Source organism: Diceros bicornis, chromosome 11 (genome assembly GCF_020826845.1).
Source record: "Diceros bicornis minor isolate mBicDic1 chromosome 11, mDicBic1.mat.cur, whole genome shotgun sequence".
NCBI lineage: Eukaryota > Metazoa > Chordata > Mammalia > Perissodactyla > Rhinocerotidae > Diceros > Diceros bicornis.
The window spans coordinates 53,013,560-53,033,539 of record NC_080750.1 but is presented as its reverse complement, the minus strand read 5'-3'; the positions used below and the strand labels follow the sequence as shown (position 1 = coordinate 53,033,539).

The 19,980-nt window shown below is 33.5% G+C and overlaps 1 protein-coding gene across 1 annotated transcript in view; it reads right to left on the bottom strand.

The window, feature by feature from the left end:
- Positions 1–19,980, bottom strand: part of TLL1 (tolloid like 1) — a 196,890-nt gene that overhangs the window by 86,772 nt on the left and 90,138 nt on the right. The window contains exons 3-7 of the mRNA XM_058550317.1: positions 18,457–18,537; positions 16,804–16,956; positions 15,860–15,977; positions 10,313–10,491; positions 4,895–5,000 (exon numbers count right to left, since the gene is read on the bottom strand). Of these exons, the coding sequence (XP_058406300.1) occupies positions 4,895–5,000; positions 10,313–10,491; positions 15,860–15,977; positions 16,804–16,956; positions 18,457–18,537 (637 nt within the window). The remainder of the gene's footprint in view (positions 1–4,894; positions 5,001–10,312; positions 10,492–15,859; positions 15,978–16,803; positions 16,957–18,456; positions 18,538–19,980) is intronic.

Here is a 19,980-nt window from a genome sequence, read left to right as displayed (position 1 = left end):
CCATATGTATACTATACCTGAGATGGAGGGAGGGAGGGGGAGCTAATGATTTATGGGACTTGACCATCAAAAGTGAGAGCTTACGCATGCTCCAAAAGATGCAAGTCCAGCTAGGCCAATGCAATGAAGAGGAAGTTGAGCTATAGGGCAGCACTGAGAAGAGCTATCCTTCAACTGTGCCGCATGAGTCAACAGACACAGTAGGTAGGTAAGTCCAAATTAATGAAGTCTTACAATTTCTGCAGTACTTCAGTACTAACGAAGTAGTCACTATTTTTTATTTCTACATCTAAAAACAAGTTTGCAGTCTTTGAAAAGTTTTGTTTTTTCCAGTTTTCAAAAGAGATTCAAGTTAAAAAGGTCAAGGATGTCTTGGAGTAGACACATTCAAACTCAGACAATAGAACGATGAATTTTGGCTCATTCTGTCTACTGAAGTAACCTCCCTTTCATTCAGAAAGGGGTCAGTCACCCAGTCTTTTGTTCTATCTTTGTGATCAGGAAGTTAACAATTCTCCCCCTCCACATCCAGGCCATTAAGCAATTGCAAGCTCTTCCTGAACATTCTCAGTGAGGCACTATCAATAGGCCAGAGACAGATCATAGATGGGTTCCCTTATAATCTTCATCTGTTTTACCTATGTTAGAAGAGTGAATTAGCTATGCTTTTTAAGAAATTTAATAAAATTTTACAATTTTTTTGTTAACGAAAAATGGGCAGTCCCAGTTTGCAAGCATTTACATTGCAAATTACCAATGCATATAAATGCCCCATATATCCAACCCAATTCTTCCCACAATTAAGCACCTACATCTGCTGATGGGCAATACTGATGAAAACAACTAAAACTTTTATAGACCCTCTGGGTTCACAATAAAAGAAACTTATAAAACTTCAAATACTTATATTAACAGAATGAAGGCCAAATACCACATGTTCACCTAACTGATGTGGAAAAGGCATTTGACAAATATCTGTACTCTTTTATGATAAAATCACTCAACAAACTAGGAATAGAAGGAAACTACCTCAAGATAAAAGGTCATATATGAAAAGCCTACAACTAACATCATACTCAATGGTGAAAAACCGAAAGCTTTCTAAGATCAGGAACAAGGCAAGGATGCTTGCTCTCGCAACTTCTATTCAATATAGTATTGGAAGTCCTAGCCAGAGCAATTAGGCAAAAAAAAAGAGAAGTAAAAGGCATCTAAAATTGGAAAAAAAGAAATAAAATCATCTCTGTTTGCAAATGACATGATCTTACATGTAAATAAACCATAAAGAGTCCACAGAAACACTGTCAAACTAATAGACAAATTCAGCAGAGTTGCAGGATAAAAAATCAACAAAAATCAGTTGCATTTTGATACAATAATAATGAACAATCCAAAAAGAAAATTAAGAAAACAATTCTATTTAAAATGGCATTAAAAAAATAAAATACTTGGGAATAAACCTAATCAAGGAGGTGAAAGACCTGTACACTGAAAACTACAAAACACTGCTGAAAGAAATTAAAGAAGACACAAATAGATAAAAAGACAATACACATTTATGAATTGAATGACTTAATTTGTTAAGGTGACCACACTACTCAAAACATCTACAGATTCAACACAATCCTTATCAAAATCCCAATGGCGTTTATTACAGAAATAGAAAAAACGGTTCTAAAATTCATATGGACTCTCACAGGATCTCGATAGCCAAAAGAATTTTGAAAAAAAAGAACGAAGTTAGAGGACTCACACTTACTGATTTCAAAGCATACTACAAAGCTAAGGTAATCAAAACAGTGTGATACTGGCATGTAGACAGACCTAGAGACCAACGGAATAGGATAGGGATCCAAGAAATAAACCCTGGTTGTGTACAGCAAATAACCTTCCACAAAGTTGCCAAGACCACTCAAGGAGGAAAAGACAACCTTTTCAACAAATTATGTTGGGAAAACTGGATATCCATGTGCAAGAGAATAAAATTACATCTTTTATCTAAGCTTATATACAAAAATTAACTCAAAATGGTTTAAAGACCTAAATATAAGACCCAAAATTATAAAACTCCTGGAAGAAAGCATAGAGGGAAAGCTTTATGACATTGGATCTAGCAATGATTTCTTGGATATGACACCAAAAGCACACGCAACAAAAGAAAAAATAGGTAAGTGGGACTACATCAAACTAAAAAGCTTCTTCACAGCAAAGGACACAATCAACAGTGTGAAAAGGAGAGAAAACATTTGCAAAATATATATCTGATAAGGGGCCAGAATATACAAAGAAATCCTACAACTCAACCATAAAAAATTGAATAATCTGATTAAAAAATGGGCAAATGACTTCAACAGACATTTCTCCCAAGATGATATACAAACGGCCAACAAGCATATGAAAAGATGCTCAACAACATTAATCATCAGAGACATGCAAATCAAAACTACAGGAGACATCATGTCACACCTACCAGGATGGCTACTATCAAAAAAACAGAAAATAACACGTGCTGGTGAGGATATGGAGAAAGTAAACCCTTGTGCACTTTTGATGGAATTGTAAAATGGTACAGCTACTATAGAAAACGTTATGGAGGTTCTTCAAAAAATTAAAAATAGGACTATCATATGATCCAGCAATTCCACTTTTGGGTATATATCCAAAAGAATTGAAAACAGGGTCTGGAAGAGATATTTGTATACCCATGTTCATAGCAGCACTATTCACAACAGCCAACAGGTAGAAACAATTGAAATGTCCATCAACAGATGAATGGATAAACAAAAGGTGATATATACCTACAGTGGAATATTATTCAGTTTTAAAAAGGAATGAAATTCTGTCACATGCTATACCATGAACCATGAGGACATTACACTAAGTGAAATAAGCCAGTCACAAAAGACAAATACTGTATGATTCTACTTATATGAGGTATCTAAAGTAGCCAACTTCATAGAAACAGAAAATGGAATGGTGGTTACCAGAAGCTGCAGGGAGGGAAAAAGAGAGCATTGCTGTTTAATGGGTATAGGGTTTCAGTTCTGCAAGATGAAAAAGTGTTGGAGATCTGTTTCACAACAATGTGAATGTATTAAATACTGCTGAACCATATGCTTGGAGATGGTTAAGATAGTAAATTTGATGCTGAGTTTTTTTGATTATTAAAAAAAACTTAAAATACTTTGGAGGTAGTGGCTGAGAACTGTGCCAAATATTTCCTCTCCTGAAATTCAGTTCTTTAAATATATGCTGGAGTTAATAAACATCCTCTTTAAAATCAAAACAATAAAATTATGTGAATTGGATCAATTCCTCTAACAGGTAGATATGATTATTTTCATTATAGGAATATAAGTTTATTTAGAAAAGTAAATAGAATAATTTTGAGACAGTAAGAAAAAAATAATAGTTCAAGGCTGGCTGGCGTGCAACACCAAAGTGGATGTAGGGAGTGATGGACTGCAGGCAGCAAGAGCAGAGCCATTTGTGGCAAAGCAGCAATTCGAATACATAAAAGGAGTACAGAATAAGGTGAACTATATATTTTTCAAACTTTGGCATAGATTCATCATCTATCAAAGACAGAAAGAATAAATTATTTTCTCTACTCTCCACTACCTCCTCTGTTCCAAAGAATCAAAACTCAGTTTATTTCTAAATAATATAATTCAGCAGCATAAGAGAGGCGCCTTGGCTGAACTGGGGCCCAAACCACCATTTGTTACAAGTTTCTATGGAAAACAGTTCCAAGTATTGACCTAAAAACAAAGTTTTATAACTCTTTAAGATAAATTTCAGGCGAAATTTATGAGCATATTTCTACTAAAACTTAAATTTAATTCCAGAAATAGTACTTGGATAGTTACTATATTTGAACAAATATATATATATTATATATACTTCAGAAGAAAATGATTTTTAACACACAGTTAACACTCAATTTTTTTAATAATAAAGTTTGGCCTAAAAGAAAGCAGAATTTAAAAATGTATCCAAGTACTAAGAGTTCTTTTACACAATCTTGCTCTACTTTTTACCAAGAATTTTTTTTTAAAAAAACAGGGGAATTAATTTGAATTGTTTATCTTCTTCCTGACCCAAACTTTAGAAACAGATGTTAATGAATTATGAAATGGACGTATGTGGGCAAAAAGAACGAGCTGGAATGAACATAGGAGTGTAAAATGGGCATAAAATGGGAAAAAGTGATAATTTCAATGGTTTAACAGTTCTGAATTCCTTACCTGGGAACTATTTGCTTGATGACATCATCTTTAGAGTGAAGTAGATCAAAACCCAAATTTATTACACTCTTAAAAAATAGCATTCAGTCATTAATGAAATAACTTGAAGGTTAATAAAAGGCAAAAATCTAAGTTAAGTGAAGTAAAATATCTTCCTAACAATTTATCTGAGAATTAATTTCGTATAGCAATTTTTGAGTATAATGAGTACTTGAGCAATAGAAAACACATAGTAGAAAACACAAGTTGGACAGAGAGCATAACATTCCAACTCAACAACTGAGTACTCTATTTGACTTGCAAATAACTAATTTTCATTAAATAATGCTTATGCCAATTTAACAGGCTGATTGGTTTGGTAATCATTTTAATTGAACTTTTTTATGATTTAGGAATATGAAACAGTTTAAATAATTCATGCCATTTTAATTTTTACTTTGAATACATACAATTGATAGGAAATGTGAAAATATGTTTTAAAAATCTCAAACGCCTGATGTTGGCTATAAACGCCAATCAAGTATTTTTCGTACTTTATGGCAGCAATATTTGAAAGTGGTTCTAGTTCTAATGTTAAACATGGTTTTGTAAGGAGCCACATAGAGGAAAGGAATTAAAAGTCAAAAGGTATAACCTGAGACTCCAACCTTGAGAAGGTGTTCCTGGCATAGTGCATAATGCTGTCAAAATCATATCGCTCTCCCAGTGAGTTCACTTCTCCAGGCTCCATCTTCAGAAAATTGTACTCTTGACCTAAGAATCAGGCACAGACAACAATCAGGCACAAAAGGTGTTAGAAGCCTTTTAACAGACAAAAAAGAGAGCAGAAGAGCCCTTCCTAGGCCTGCGTCTGCTCTTTATTAAATGGCTGATCTTCATTCTGGTTGTATTTATGTATTACCACCCAGGTATGCACAGAGGTAACATCCAGTACCACTGTGTTCACTTTAATATCATATTGAAAGACTAATATTGAATTTCATTTATAAGTTAATTTCAGCAAACACGTAGATTACCAAAAGCGTCCTTTGTGTTTGTTTTCTATGTATACTTTCAACTTCTCATAATATTTGTTTTTTTAAGATCTTACTACTTTTTTCAGTACTGTAGGACTGATTATAAAAAGTTACATTTTTACCTAATGAGTTTCCCACTTTTCTCTTATGACTATATTTGCCAAGACCAACAAAAATTATCTTCCTATTTGCTTTAGGTTCTTTCTCTGAAACACTGGGAAAAATATAAAAACAATATTTGTATGTACACACAACACTTTGGGCATTAGCTATGTGACTTTGTCACTAAACATAAAACAGCAGCAGCAAATTTCCTTCGAAACTGAAACAAGGGGCCGGCCTGGTGGCATAGTGGTTAAGTGGCCCCCAGGAGATCGGGTCCCAGGCATGGACTTACACACCACTCATCAAGCCACAATGTGGTGGCATCCCATATACAAAATAGAGGAAAACTGGCACGGATGTTAGCTCAGGGACAATTTTCCTCAAGCAAAAAGAGGAAGATTGGCAATAGATGTTAGCTCAGGACCAATTTTCCTCACCAAAAAAAAAAAAAAAAAAACTGAAACAAGATTCTCTTGGATGAAAAGGAGGCTCTACTTGGAGGTCTTTGTGATCAAAAAGAATATGCTTCAGAACTTAATAATTTTTTTTTTAACTTGTCACAGCTGTTACTTTAACTTCTAGACATCTTCATGTTAATAGGTTTCTCAACTGCCTGTTTTGTATCTGTATTGGAATATTATTTCTTGAAATTTGAAAATAACCAAGTTAAATATGTAGATCTATATCAACAGTTCCAGAAGCAGAGAATTTCCACAGATAGAGTTTAGGTTTCAGGAACTCAGTTTTCACAATTTCAGCAGCCAAAGATGGCGTTGCTTTTATGGCTCATTTATGTAACTTAAAAAGCTTTGAAACATCAAAGTGTAAAGGTGAGCTATTAGGATTCCAAATTCAAAGTTGGAGTTCAAAATGGAACTATTACAACACTCATCTAACTAGGTTTTTATTCCAACTGTTATATTATTATTAAATATAAAAATATCAGATTAGTAAAACGTTTTCCAAAAGGCAGTAAAGAAATTGAGTGATGCTATGGAGTAAAATATCCCTCCTACGTGTAATAAAGAATTCTGGTATACTCACTTGAGTATTAAGGATGAGAAAATCAGCCTGAAGTTACAGAACCCAAGTCCCAGAGTGAAGTGTTTTGGGTCCATCTTTCAGTGAATTCACACAATAAATAGTTTTTAATGCACTAACCAGACCATATGGTGAAATATATGCTCCTCAAATCTCTGGTGTGTATCTCAATTACAACCATTCTCAGGAAATACCCTGCATTATCTCCAACCTCTGATAGAAGTGACTGTTAAAACTCTCCTTCATAAGGAATTGTAAGTGTATTTTAACATATCCATTTCTAAGGTGAGATTTTCATACAGCTATGGAGCTGATTTTGTAGATATTAATCTATAACCCACTGGAGATTTCAACTTCAAGCACAATATGGGAACATATTTTCTAAGTAAAGCAAAATGTTTCATAAAAATTTCTGAAAGTAGAACATTAAGCAACTTCAGTAATACACTTGGATGCATATAACTGAGCATTTAACATGTATATGACACACTGTTAAAAAGAATATGGCCATACATGGTCCAAATAAAGAAAAATTTGACTAATTTCATGACAGAGGGGAAGAGGATCAGAGATACAGAGCACCAGGGGAACTCATCCTAAACAATAAAAAATGATGAGCCTCCTTCTTGAAGGCATATTCTAAGACAGACTAAAGTAATCCAATCCTTATGCCAATTTGGCTCCTACCATAGTCACTAATTTCACATATAAATGCAAAGCTACAGTCTGCACTTATTAGAAGTTGCCCTTGAATAACACTTGATTTTAAGTTTCCGAACCAGGGCAAATCATAAATTTGTTGAAGATTAATCTCCAACATGAACTCTTTCATACTAGAATTGCCCTGCTATAGAAGTTCCGAATACTTAGGAAATCTCACCCAGTAAATTATCCTTTTTTATTGGTCTGAAGGTTGAGTCTACAAAAATACAGATAGCCAAAATTTGCTTAGCACTGTGTTAAGTATTGTACATTTCCATACTATTTATCCATTTCTTGCTTGTTTTAGGTGCATACTTATGTTTAATCAGAGTCCTATTTTTAAGAGTAGGAATCATTCTTGCAAGTTACTTCCTTTATAAGTTGTTTTGTCCACATAATAGAGGAAACAATAACTATGGTTAACAGCAAACTTCTCATTTAACTGATAGTTGAAATAATTTTCAGAAATACTATTTCCTCTTTATTGCTCTCCTAATGATATAAAGTATAAGATGAACCTTGATAGCTGGCTCAGTAGTTAGAGTCTTCTATACTGGGAGTATACATTGTCTTTACTTCTCTTTGATATTCAATACTGCAGATGACAGTATTCCCCCCTTATCCATGGGGGGTATGTTCCAAGACCCCTAGTAGATGCCTGAAACCACGGAGAGTACTGAGCCCTATATATACTATTTTTTTCCCTATACATACATACATACCTATGATAAAGTTGAATTTATGTTAGGCACAGTAAGAGATTAACAACAATAACTAATAATAAAATACAACAATTACAACAATATAGTGAATAAGTTACCATGAATCTTAGCAACTTCTGCATACAATATTTTTTCTTTCCTTATTAGTCGAGAACTTGCACCTTTTCAGTTAAAGAAAGCACTTTACGGCTTCTCTTTGGCATATCCAAATTGCCAGAATCACTACTCTTGCACTTTGAGGCCATTATTAAGCAAAATAAGGGTTATTTGAACAGACGCACTGTGAAAGTCAGATGGCTACTGAGTGACTAATGACTAACGGGCAGGTAGCGTACACAGGGTGGATACATGGACAAAGGGATGATTTATCTCCCAAGAAAGAGGGAGTGGGACAGCTGGAAATATCATCACGCTTCTCAGAAGGGCACACAATTTAAAATTTATGAATTGTTCATTTCTCGAATTTTCCATTTAATATTCTTAGACCTCGGTTGACTAAGGTAACTGAAACCATGGAAAGCAAAACGGTAGATAAGGAGGGACTACTGTACTTCATTATTCTTGCAATGGTCTCTTCCTTGAGACACCACATTCATTGATTTTTCTCCTACCTCTTAGACCAAACTTTCTTAGTCTTTTGGGGAATTTTCCACAAACTGTTGCTTAAATATTGGTGTTCCCCGTTTTCCATCCTCAATCTTACTTTCCTCTCTCTCCAGCATTTCCCTAGACAGTCAAATCCACTATCAAATTTCTATTTCTAGATATACCCTAAAGTCTAGACTCACCTTTCCTTTGTCTACTAAGCAGCTCCACTTGGATCATTCAAAGGCTTCTCAAACTCAAGGATATGCTAAATGAAATCGTTATTTGTCTTTCTCCCTCTCAAAAACATTGCTTTATCCATACTTCATATTTCATTTGATGGTGCCACCTTTCATCCTGTTGCCTAAAATAAAACCTTGAAGATTTCCTCTCACATAACGATGTTCCTCTTAAAATATTTTTGAAAAATTATTCCCTCTTTTTCCTCTTGGCCTGCTCCACCCTGAAGACTTACTTATCTCTTATAAACTACTTATTTAAGCTTCTAATAGGTTTTCCTGACTTCAGGTTCATCCTCTTCACCCCCACTTCCCCATTTCCAGTTAAAGATTCTTATCGCTGAACAAATTCTTCTTTTTTTTATCTGAACTTACTCTGCTTTCAAAACTCCAATTATTCCCCTGTAGTTAGAAGATAAAATCTAAATTTCCTAGCTTCATATAGAAGATCCCTAGGATCTAATCTCCGTACATAATTACTAACTAATCTCACTTGTAACTTACCAGGCAGCCAGAACGAGCAAATAAAAATGGTTCAATTTTCCATAATTGTAGCTTTGATCATGATGATTTTTCAGCTTTGAAATTCCATCACTCTTCTGTGGGCTTAGAATACTTCTATTTTACTTCTAAATTTCAGCTCCTTTGTGACATCTCCCTTGACTTGCCAAGGCACATTTTGTCACACCTTGCTTGAGTATTCTCAACAAACAACTATTGTTACTTTTCTCACTCGCTTGCAATCGTTTGTATATATGGACATACCCTATAAGCGTTGCAATTTTCATGACAGTATCTCCCAAATCTAAAGTGCCTCAATAATTGGCAAAAAATATGGGATGAGCAAGTAAATAGATCAATGATGTTAATTATAGGAAATGCTATGGAATTCAATGTTTGTAACTTAAAACTGGCCATGCATAAGGAAATAAGGACACATCTTTGTTTTGCTTATTCTTGAAATACACACTACACTGTAAGAGAATTCCAAACAACAGGATTCATCTTTTGGAAATTGAAATGTACTGATCTTTATGAATTTATGAAAGTTCAAATAAAAAGCTTCAAAGTGAGGCTATTATCACATATCAACTTTTAGAGAAAATTAAAGTTTAATTATATATTATATTTCAACTACTGAAAAAATTCTTAAGAATTTGTCTTTAGGATAGTCAGGTTTATGGGGAAAACTCAAAGAAACTATTTAGACTATCCTGGAAATGGCTCACTTCCCTGGAATTTTCTCCGGTATAGTATGGATTCCTAGGGTAGCAGCATGTTTCCTGGACTTTTCCTAAATACCTACAACATAAACTATAGAACTAGGTTTAGAAAATGCTTGTTAAAAAGAAATATTTAATCATATTAATTTATGATTCAATAGCCTACACCCATTCTTGGAAAACACAGAAATTTTTATATAAAAACAGCTAAATTTTAAGAAAAAAAGCAAGCCTAAAAAATGCATAAGATCATTCACTCTGTAGGAAAAAATTAAAAATATAACATCATGGGTATTTTTGAATCAAGCAAACGGTTGATCTACAATATCAAAAAATTAAGTTCACATTTTTTAAGTTAAATGGTAAATTGCATAAATACAATTAAAAGATATTCAGTCAACCTTAAACTCAACACATCCTGAAGCCTCTCACCTGGCTGGATGTTTTCTCTTATGATGGTTACATGGTTATCTCGATCTGGTCGTGTGTGTTCATGCCAAAAGCCTATCACATGGCCCAATTCATGAACAACAATTCCAAATTTATCACAGTTCTTGCCAATAGAGATTGCCTGAGGTCCATTTCCCCGCCGACCTACATAGGAGCAGCATCTGGAATAAAGTAGAAAGTGGAGATGGTGGTGAACAGGCTGATACTGGGTGAATTACAATATGGTGAAACTTTTGTAAAGAATTGTGATGAACTATAAAGTCCAACACATTCAGAAGCAGAAGAACTTTCATTAATAAATATGGCTAATTTCTAGCATCCTGGGAAATTTATATACAATAAAAGTCTCCAAATAATCAAAGTGCTTTTGTACTAATTCATATATTAGAAGATATGCCTTAAATCATTTTAGGAGTATTCAGAAGATAAATCAGAAAATAAAATACTTATGATGATGATTAATGTGCTATTATACATATAGTTAAACTCAAGACATCAACTCACATTATTTTATCGAGGTAACATTGGTTTATAACATAATATGAATTTCAAGTGTACATCATTATATTTCGATTACTGTGTACACTACATCATGTTCAACACCCAAAGACTAATTACCATCCATCACCATACACATACGCCCTATCACCCCTTTTGCCCTTCTCCCTCCCTGCTTCCCTCTGGTAACCACCAATTTAATCTCTGTATCTATACATTTGTTTGTTGTTGTTGTTGTTTTTATCTTCTACTTAGGAGTGAAATCATACAGTATTTGACTGTGTCTGATTTATTTCACTTAGCATAATACCCCCAAGGTCCATTCATGTTATTGCAAATGGCAAGATTTCATCTTTTTTTACAGCTGAGTAGTATTCCATTGTCTATATATATCACATTTATTGTGTATATAACTCACATTTATTTCTAATATAATTTTTTATCCTCACAATCTATGTAAATTATTTAGGTAACTACTTTGTCAATATGGTTATCTGACAATAATCCATTATTTCATTATTAAATATAAAAACAAAGTTTATTTTTCCTCTTTGAGAAAAACAGAGTTAAATTTATTTAAGAAAGATGTTGGTTAGTCAAAAAAGGACTTGCTTTCCTGCTCATGGGAAAATTTTTTTTAAAGAAGAAAATTTTTAAAAGAAGAAGTCAGTTGAGGAAAATTAGTTTCAAAAGGTGAATTATCTAGGGGTAATGGCTAACTGGGGAAGCAAAATTGACAACTGGTGGAATTATGAGATTTATAAGATTGTGTCAAATGGTTGGGCTAATATTTAAGTGTGATATTCTATTTCACTTTCTGAAAGAATCTCCTGGACTGCCAGAATATGAAACATGCAGAGTATCTTTCTGCAAATTTTCCTCAATTTACTGATACATACTCACTGATGTTTTCTTACCCACAATATAGAAGTTCCATGTATTCATTTTGTGTGTGTGTGCATATATGCATGTGTGTGAGCGTGCATGACAAAGTGCGCACACACGTGCAAGTGTGGGCACACGGGGATACTCATTTTAAAATGTTTTAAATAGTATAATAATATAGGAACTACAATTACAATTATAAATAAAATTACATCTAAAACTTAATAATTACGTTACAGTAAAATAGCTTATCTATAGGACTACCTCTCTCGATAGCAATAAAGGGCAGTAAATAATTGGTCTCAAATAGTAGGGAATCATGGTACACCAGACACCAACACCTTTTCTGATTTATTAAATTAAAAGAGAAAATTGCCAAAAATTAAGTGCCCAAATGATTAAAAGGAATTTCACTAATTTCAATTTTGAGAGTAAGTACATTTGATTGTCCTTTTGATTGCTAACAAATAAAAACATTTGCAATTATTTCTTAGGCTTTAAATGCCTAAGCATTTTAACCTACACCGTGCCAGCTAGATGAAATATTCAATTTATTACTTATGAATCTATTATAACAGTTAATTAAGTTTAATAAATCAATAATAGAAAAAAGAGAGAGGTAACTGTTAGGGAAAACATCAGGGAGTTCTTTTTGCCCCCAGATAGATTTTTTTTTTTAAATACCATGTTTTAATCCATACATAGTTATTTATTACATATCCAAATAGTAAAGCATTAGATGTAAAAAAACATAAAATTTGCAAATTTGAGAGATTTAAAATGAATCATTTGCTACCATAAAGCAATAGTAATGAAACTGAAATATCTGATGATTATATAGCAACTAAATTACCCACACTGAGTCATTCTTGCTGGTTATATTCAGAGAAGAAAGTCTTTGCAAATAAAAATCTGGGAGATAGTCAAGCAATATGGTCAATTTATTTAATCTAAAACACCTTTTTTAGCATAATTTCACCCATAGAAATTTCCAATAAATAAAATGGGGTTTCATAATGCAAAAATATTTTTGCATAAAGCAAAAATACATTTCACACTGACTTTTACAATGGTCCTGTAAAAGAAGAAAAATGTGGTGGTTTAATCTCTGACATACTACAGGTCTAGGGAAGAAGAATTTTAGATGCTCAGATGAATAAATAACTAAATATATGCACAGATAATTAGGTGTGGAATGATAGGGTAATATGAACAGTTTATAAAAACATGGTTTAAACATGTCTAGGTATTATCTTAGTTTCTAACATCCTCCAGGTTTAGAGGAATAAAACAAGTAAAATGGAAAACTTTAAAAAGTCAAATTAATAAAAGAAAATGAGTATAAATATGAATTTGTTACAAACAGAAATTGAGCAATAAAATAACAAGTGCTCAGTGCTTTGAATATATTTGTTTTACAAAATCAAAGGATGGGAAGAGGAAAGACGTATTGATTTGAAGACATTATATATTTAGAAATATGTGAGCTGAGGTATATCCACTCCTTGTAGATACCCAGAAGGAAGGCAGGACAGTCTAGATTTGGACCTTTTAAATATTAAATAGATATTAAGAACTAGGAGGCATTTCAAATGTAACAAAACTTATCAAGCTAAAATTAAAGTAGTTTAGAAGGAAACATTACTTGAGTAAGTCATAACTAAAAACTTAGGGCACTATCCAAAAAATATAGAAAGGTAATAATGTATAATTTTTCTTAAAGTCACTCAGATAGGGTCAAAATTAAATCCATTACTTTTTAAATTACTTTTCTATTGAAATATAATTGACATATAACATTATATTAGTTTCAGATGTACAACATAATGATTTGATATTTGTGTATATTGCAAAATGATCACCACAATAAGTCTAGTTAACATCCATCACCACACAGTTACAAAATTTTTTTTCTTATGATGAGAACTTTTAAGATCTTAGCATCTTTCAAATACACAATACAGTATTATGAACTACAGTCACCACGCTGTATATTACATCTTCAGAACTTACATAACTGGAAGTTTGTACCTTTTGACCACCTTCACACATTTCCTACACCCACCACCCCTGTCTCTGGCAACCACCAATCTGTTCTCTGTATCTATGAGTTTTGGTGTTTTTTTTAGATTCCACATATAAGTAAGATCAAACGGTATTTGTCTTTCCCTGTCTTACTTATTTCACTTAGCATAACGCCCTCAAGTCAAGGTCCATCCATGTTGTCACAAATGGCCAGATTTCCCTCTTTTTATGGCTGAATAATATTCCACTGTATATACATAGCATATTTCTTTATCCATTCATCCATCACTGGACAATTAGGTTGCTTCCATATCTTGGCTAATGCTGCAATGAACACGGGGTTGCATATATCTTTTCAAGTTAGTGTTTTCATTTCATTCAGATAAATACCCTGAAGTGGAATTGCTGGAACATGTGGTAGTTCTATTTTAATTTTTTTAGGAACCCTCATACTGTTTTCCACAGTGGCTGCACCAATTTACATTGCCTCTAACAGTGCACCAGGGTTCCCTTTTCTCCACATCCTCACCAACACTTGCTATTTCTTGACTTTTTGATAAAATCCATCCCTTTTTAAATTAAATTACATGTTCTAGGAAAATATTGAAGAACCAAGCCAGATGACTTAATCCCTCCCTCCAATACCTAATGAAATATATATATTTTTCCCTGAAAAAGTACATGTCATTAGGGCAAGAACAATTTCCTCCAAAGGAATTAAGCACTTATTTTTACTCCCCTATATGAACTATACTACAGGGCATTCAAACTGCTATAGCTGATTACAGAAAACTCTTCTTTACAGAAGAATTTCAGCTAATAAATGTAGAATAAATAAAGGAACAGCGTTGGAAAATCACGATTTTGCAATGATGGGACTTTTACAATTGAGGGACCTGGCTATCACCACTTGAATCCACTGATCATTCATAGCATCTCTAAAGCGGTAGGTCCAGACACGTGTGCCTCCCGATGTGACATAATGTAAAGTAGACAGCACACCCTATTAAGTATTCTTAGCAAACAAACAACCAAAAATTCAAGCTGAATTTAACAAAATATTTAAATATAAGTTCCAATTAACTAGAAATACAGGGGAGAGATGTTTGAAAACTTTCACAATAAAAAGTCTTTTAAAGTATCCAGCATTGCTTGGTGAGCTGCTCTTACTGCAACTTGGCTAGATGATGGGATTTGTGGAGAGATGTGGTGGCAGAAGGAGCTGCAGATGGTAGCTGTGGTAAGTTCATGGCATTCCTTAAATGTTATAGGAAGGAATTTGGATTTTATTCTCAGGCTAGCATTTCCCAAAATGTGTTCTGGGATACTGATGTAAATTCTTCACTTTTAAAAGGGCGGGATGGATGTTCCCTTTCTAAATAAGTTTAGAAAACACTGTATTCCTTTCAACTGGTTCAATATTAATAATGTTCATTAGCATATTGCTGTAGAAATACCTATTGAAATTTAGCACAGCGTTTTTGCTACTTACAGAATAGTTGTTTTAGAAAGAGTATTTGTTATCATCCTGTAAGAAGCAAATCTAGAAAACACCACTGTAGCAGGAAACACTGAAGAATCTCAAAAAGTGTGATAACTTGCTCTGGCCAGCATTTTTTGAAGATAATTCTAGCAGCAGTGAATTGGTGAGGCAAGACAGGAGAGCAATTGGAATAGAGCAGGTGTGAGATGACAAAAGGCATGAATGGATCAGGGCACTGACATGGGATAGAGGTGGAAACCAAAAGACAAAGTGAATATCAATAGAAACTTACTGCATAGATTTTAGAGGCAACACAACAGAATCGCTAGACAACGATACTGAAGTTTCTAACCCAGGTGAGTGGGACGTTGGTAATGCCACTGTTATACTTAGAACACAAGGAAAAGTGGCCAAGGCGGTGGAGGAACACACTTGGGGTAGATGCGGGAAGGTCTGTGACCAAAGAATATATTTATTTAAAATATAAATATATTAATTTAAAATATAACATTTTCTTATGTAAAATTCACACTTTCTGATGGGCAAAATACACTAAGCAAATATTGAGAAATGATTCCTCCCTATGGATTTTTTTTTCCCTTCTAAACTTACTTAAGTCATTCCCTGGTTCTACTTACCCACAAGGCCTATACGTGAATACAATGTAACTCTCTTCATCACTTCTTTCAATGAAAGTCACACATGTGTGCTTTTCCCAGTGCCTCATGGCCTGCTTAAACATGGCTCGCTGGCTGCCTGGAAAAATGGCATAACATTAATGAAACAGCGTCTGGCCCAGGGAGGGGTGCTGCATGCTGGCTCCTCCATCCAGAGTGTAGCTGGGCAGTTCAGACGCCACCACTATCATCAACCAAAGAACACTAGCCTAGAGCACCACAAATACATCATTGTTAAGAACGGACACTCACCTTATAATCAGAAGGTTCAAGCTCACTATCTCTACAAACACATGTCTACAAAACTCTATAAATGGGACTTAAACATTCTTCCTATCCGCTGAAGAGAAACCAGCTTCTGGATTTAATGGGTACCTTTGAAACTCAGTTTAAAAACCAGAGCAGTATTTTAGACTCTTAGAACTCAAGACTAAAAATAGTTTTCAATTTCAAAGACATTCTAAAGTAACGACGGAGGTGAGTGGAGTATTTCTCAAGTTTGAGAGAATGCTGTGTGTTTTTTTTTATTTGGTTGGTTGGGTGTTTTTTAGTGAGGAAGATTGGCCTGGAGTTAACATCTGTTGCCAATCTTCCTCTTTTTGCTTGAGGAAGATTGTCCCTGAGCTAACATCTGTGCCAGTCTTCTTCTATTTTGTATGCAGGACACGGCCACAGTAGGGCTTGATGAGCGGCGTGTAGGTCCGCGCCCGGGAGCTGAACCTGTGAATCCTGGGCCGCTGCAGCGGCACATGCAAACTTAAACACTATGCCACGGGGCCGGCCCCAGGATGCTATGTTTTATATATTAATATTCTATAAAAATATATACTGTATGATATGATGTACCATGTAAGATAATTGTATCATTATTATTTATCAGAATAGACACTCTGGGAATATCTTACCAGTGAAGTTGCCTCCTATAACATAAGGAATAACACCTCCAGGCCATATTCTTTCAGTTCTTGATGTAGCAGCTCTGGGAACTCGATTTTTCTCATTTTGCCCTGAGAATTTTAGAGGTACTTTTCCCTTCACTGTGTTGTTTTGCTCCAAGCCTGTAGTGACATTTAAAACATTCTGTGAAACAGAAGTCCTCGGTCAGAGAATCATTTACCTCTTAAAGGACAAAAGTTAAAATGTCTTATTTACATATTTGTATAAATATGCCTGAAGTCAAAATGTATTAAAGAAAAACTTCACTTATATTACATACTTTAAAACACATTAAAATATTTGAATATTTCATGTCAAAATACTATTTCTTAATGCTCCATGAGCAAATTTTGATGAATTTCCATACAAGAGTTTATAGTGAATAGTAAGTCAGGCAAACTTGTAGGTCACAGAAAAATCATTTTATGTAATTCAAATTTACTAGATCACTACCAATCCACCACTAGACGATAAAATAGACGTTGTTTGATATTCAAAACTCTTCTTAATCCTGCTAAATCCCTAATCCTTTAAATCAGGATTGATATTCTGTAGTACAGCCAAAAGTTATGAACATTACACTGTAGAGAATGTATACACAATAAGGTTAAAACAGATATGGTCTCAGCCTTCTGGGACAATGGGCTATCTCCATTCCAATTTCTTCTGGATTCAACCCAAGTATATAGCATGATTTAGAGATCAGTACACAAAGCGAACAGGCCAACATAAAATGCAGTCTATTTTGGAGCAGCTTTCAAGTCTGTAGTCATTAATTTTCCTGGTGGCCTTTCACAATATTTTTGTTCTTCCCAAATATGCATGATTATTCTTTCTCATTCATCTATCACTGTTGATACAAATATCCTACCACTAGAATATACTTCAGACACAACAAATATTGAATGTATGCCCCCTATTCCCATGTCCCTAAAATGTCTACCTTTTTAATGTCCTAGAACAAAGCATCTTTGCTTGAGAAAATTATTCCTTGAAAGTAGGCACTTTCAAATATTTAATTAATAATCCATTAATTTAAAGGATGTTAGGATATAACTTCAAATAGAAGACTTTATAAAAAACTCTAAAATCTACAAATAGTGGTTAATAAATTCAACACTATAAATATTGACTAATTATGAAACCAAAAGCAGTTTTTCTGAATGTCTTTCTCTACATATTTTTTGGAAGGTCAAAAACATTTTAAACTATTTTTTAATCTAACAAATCAGTTTGTTAATTTACTTTAAGTGGATTTTATTTCAAAACAAACAGCCATGATATTTTTTGATATGATTAAAATTGATGTAGTTCCATGCTTGATAAAAGCACTTTAGTGTAATACCAAATTTAATGGAAATAAATATCAACAATAAAATAAACACCTAATATATTTTTATAAGGAGAAGCTGAAAATAAGTTAAAGAAACATTTCAATTGACCCAAATTAAATTCTAAAAAATTTAATATAACATCAACTAACAAAATGAAAATGAATAAAAGACTCTTTCTCAGTGTACATCCTTTACATATTTTGCATCACAATGGCAAACTGAACTGCTATGAGTATAATATTTACGGTCCATCAAGTCAAGCCTCTGCAACTTTAAACATTGATATACCAGAGCCAAGTCTTCGTATCCTGTCTATAAGTTGGTAGAGGGCCCCTCGTTTCTTTGACATACCATGGTCTCCAAGTCCACCTTAAAGAGTAAAAGAAAATAGTTAAGTTAAACTCACTGTACCATAAAGTTCTTGGAAATAAACAATAGAAATAGGCCACATTGATTCCCCTTTGGACATCTTCTTTTATATGGTCTTAGTGTGTTAGAATTATGAATATCCATGAATTTTTGAAGAGAGTAAAAATTCTACAACAAATTTTGGTAACTCAAAATAAGGGGGTGGGAGAGATCCAGAGAGCAATCTAAATGACTTTATTTGGACATTATGACAATCGAGTCATCTATTGATAATCTGAAAAATTTTTCTTCACTGTGACCTTGACACCATATGGTGTTGAGCAGGATGACAGCAAGTTGTTCTGCCCTGTTGACTGCATTCCAGCTATTTCCCCAGTGCAAACTGAATATTTTCAGATACCAAATCAGCAAATGGAAATAAAAACATTAGAAGAGCCAAAGTGTAGTGAGAGTTTTGCTCCAAAGCTTTGATCAATTTTGAAATATTTCTAAAAACATATATTTTATAATATATTCAAATACATTTTGAAAATTAGTTTCTATAATTTATAAAAAACAATAACACATAATTAGAAAAATGTCACAAGGTAAGAATCCAAAAGGATGTTCAGCTGCAAAATACATTGTTATACTATGTAATTTGAAAAATTTATAAAAATAGATGTAATGAATTTTATAGCTCAAAAGGTAGAGGAGAGGGTCGGGATAAGGAAGTAGGTCTTCTTGCAATTTTATCAACAAAGTCTAGAAAAAGTAGATTCCTGCCATAAGTCAGAAAGCAGAGGATTTGATGAAAATCCACATCCTCTGATTCTCATCTCAGGGCTTTAATAATATGTTGTCCCAATTTTATCTCCTATTTTGCCTTCTCCTGAATGTTTAATAGATGAATGATAAAGAGGTATCAGTGAGCAAACAACCCATCTAGCCACTAATGACATCAGAGCAAGTGCAGATGAATTTGTACCACTAAGCATGCCCATGGTTCATGAGTCTGTTTAGGCTAAGACAATAAAATAGGACCAGAAATCCATGAAGACAACAAACTGTTCTTGAACTTTGAACTATTTCCTTCCAATATCTTTTTTTCCCCTTTGAAATTAATACTGAAACTTAATTACTTAGATAGAAGCTAATAAATAACAAAAACAATAATAAAAATTATTACCATATAAACTTCTTATAGGAAAAATCAATTAAGTCCTTATAAGGCACGTAAGTTAGAGTGCTTGTTCACTGACTAATAATCTGCTTAATTATTTGCATTACATGGTCACATTTTTGCTGTGCCCCTGGAGAAAAATTTTTGAAATTTTTTCATTGAACATTTTAGAAAGATTAGGTAATACTTAAATGTATTCATTCCTAAGCAGTTACTAGAAACATTTTTAAAGGATGGCATTTATGTGTTTGAAATGACCATTATGTAACAATTATATGTCA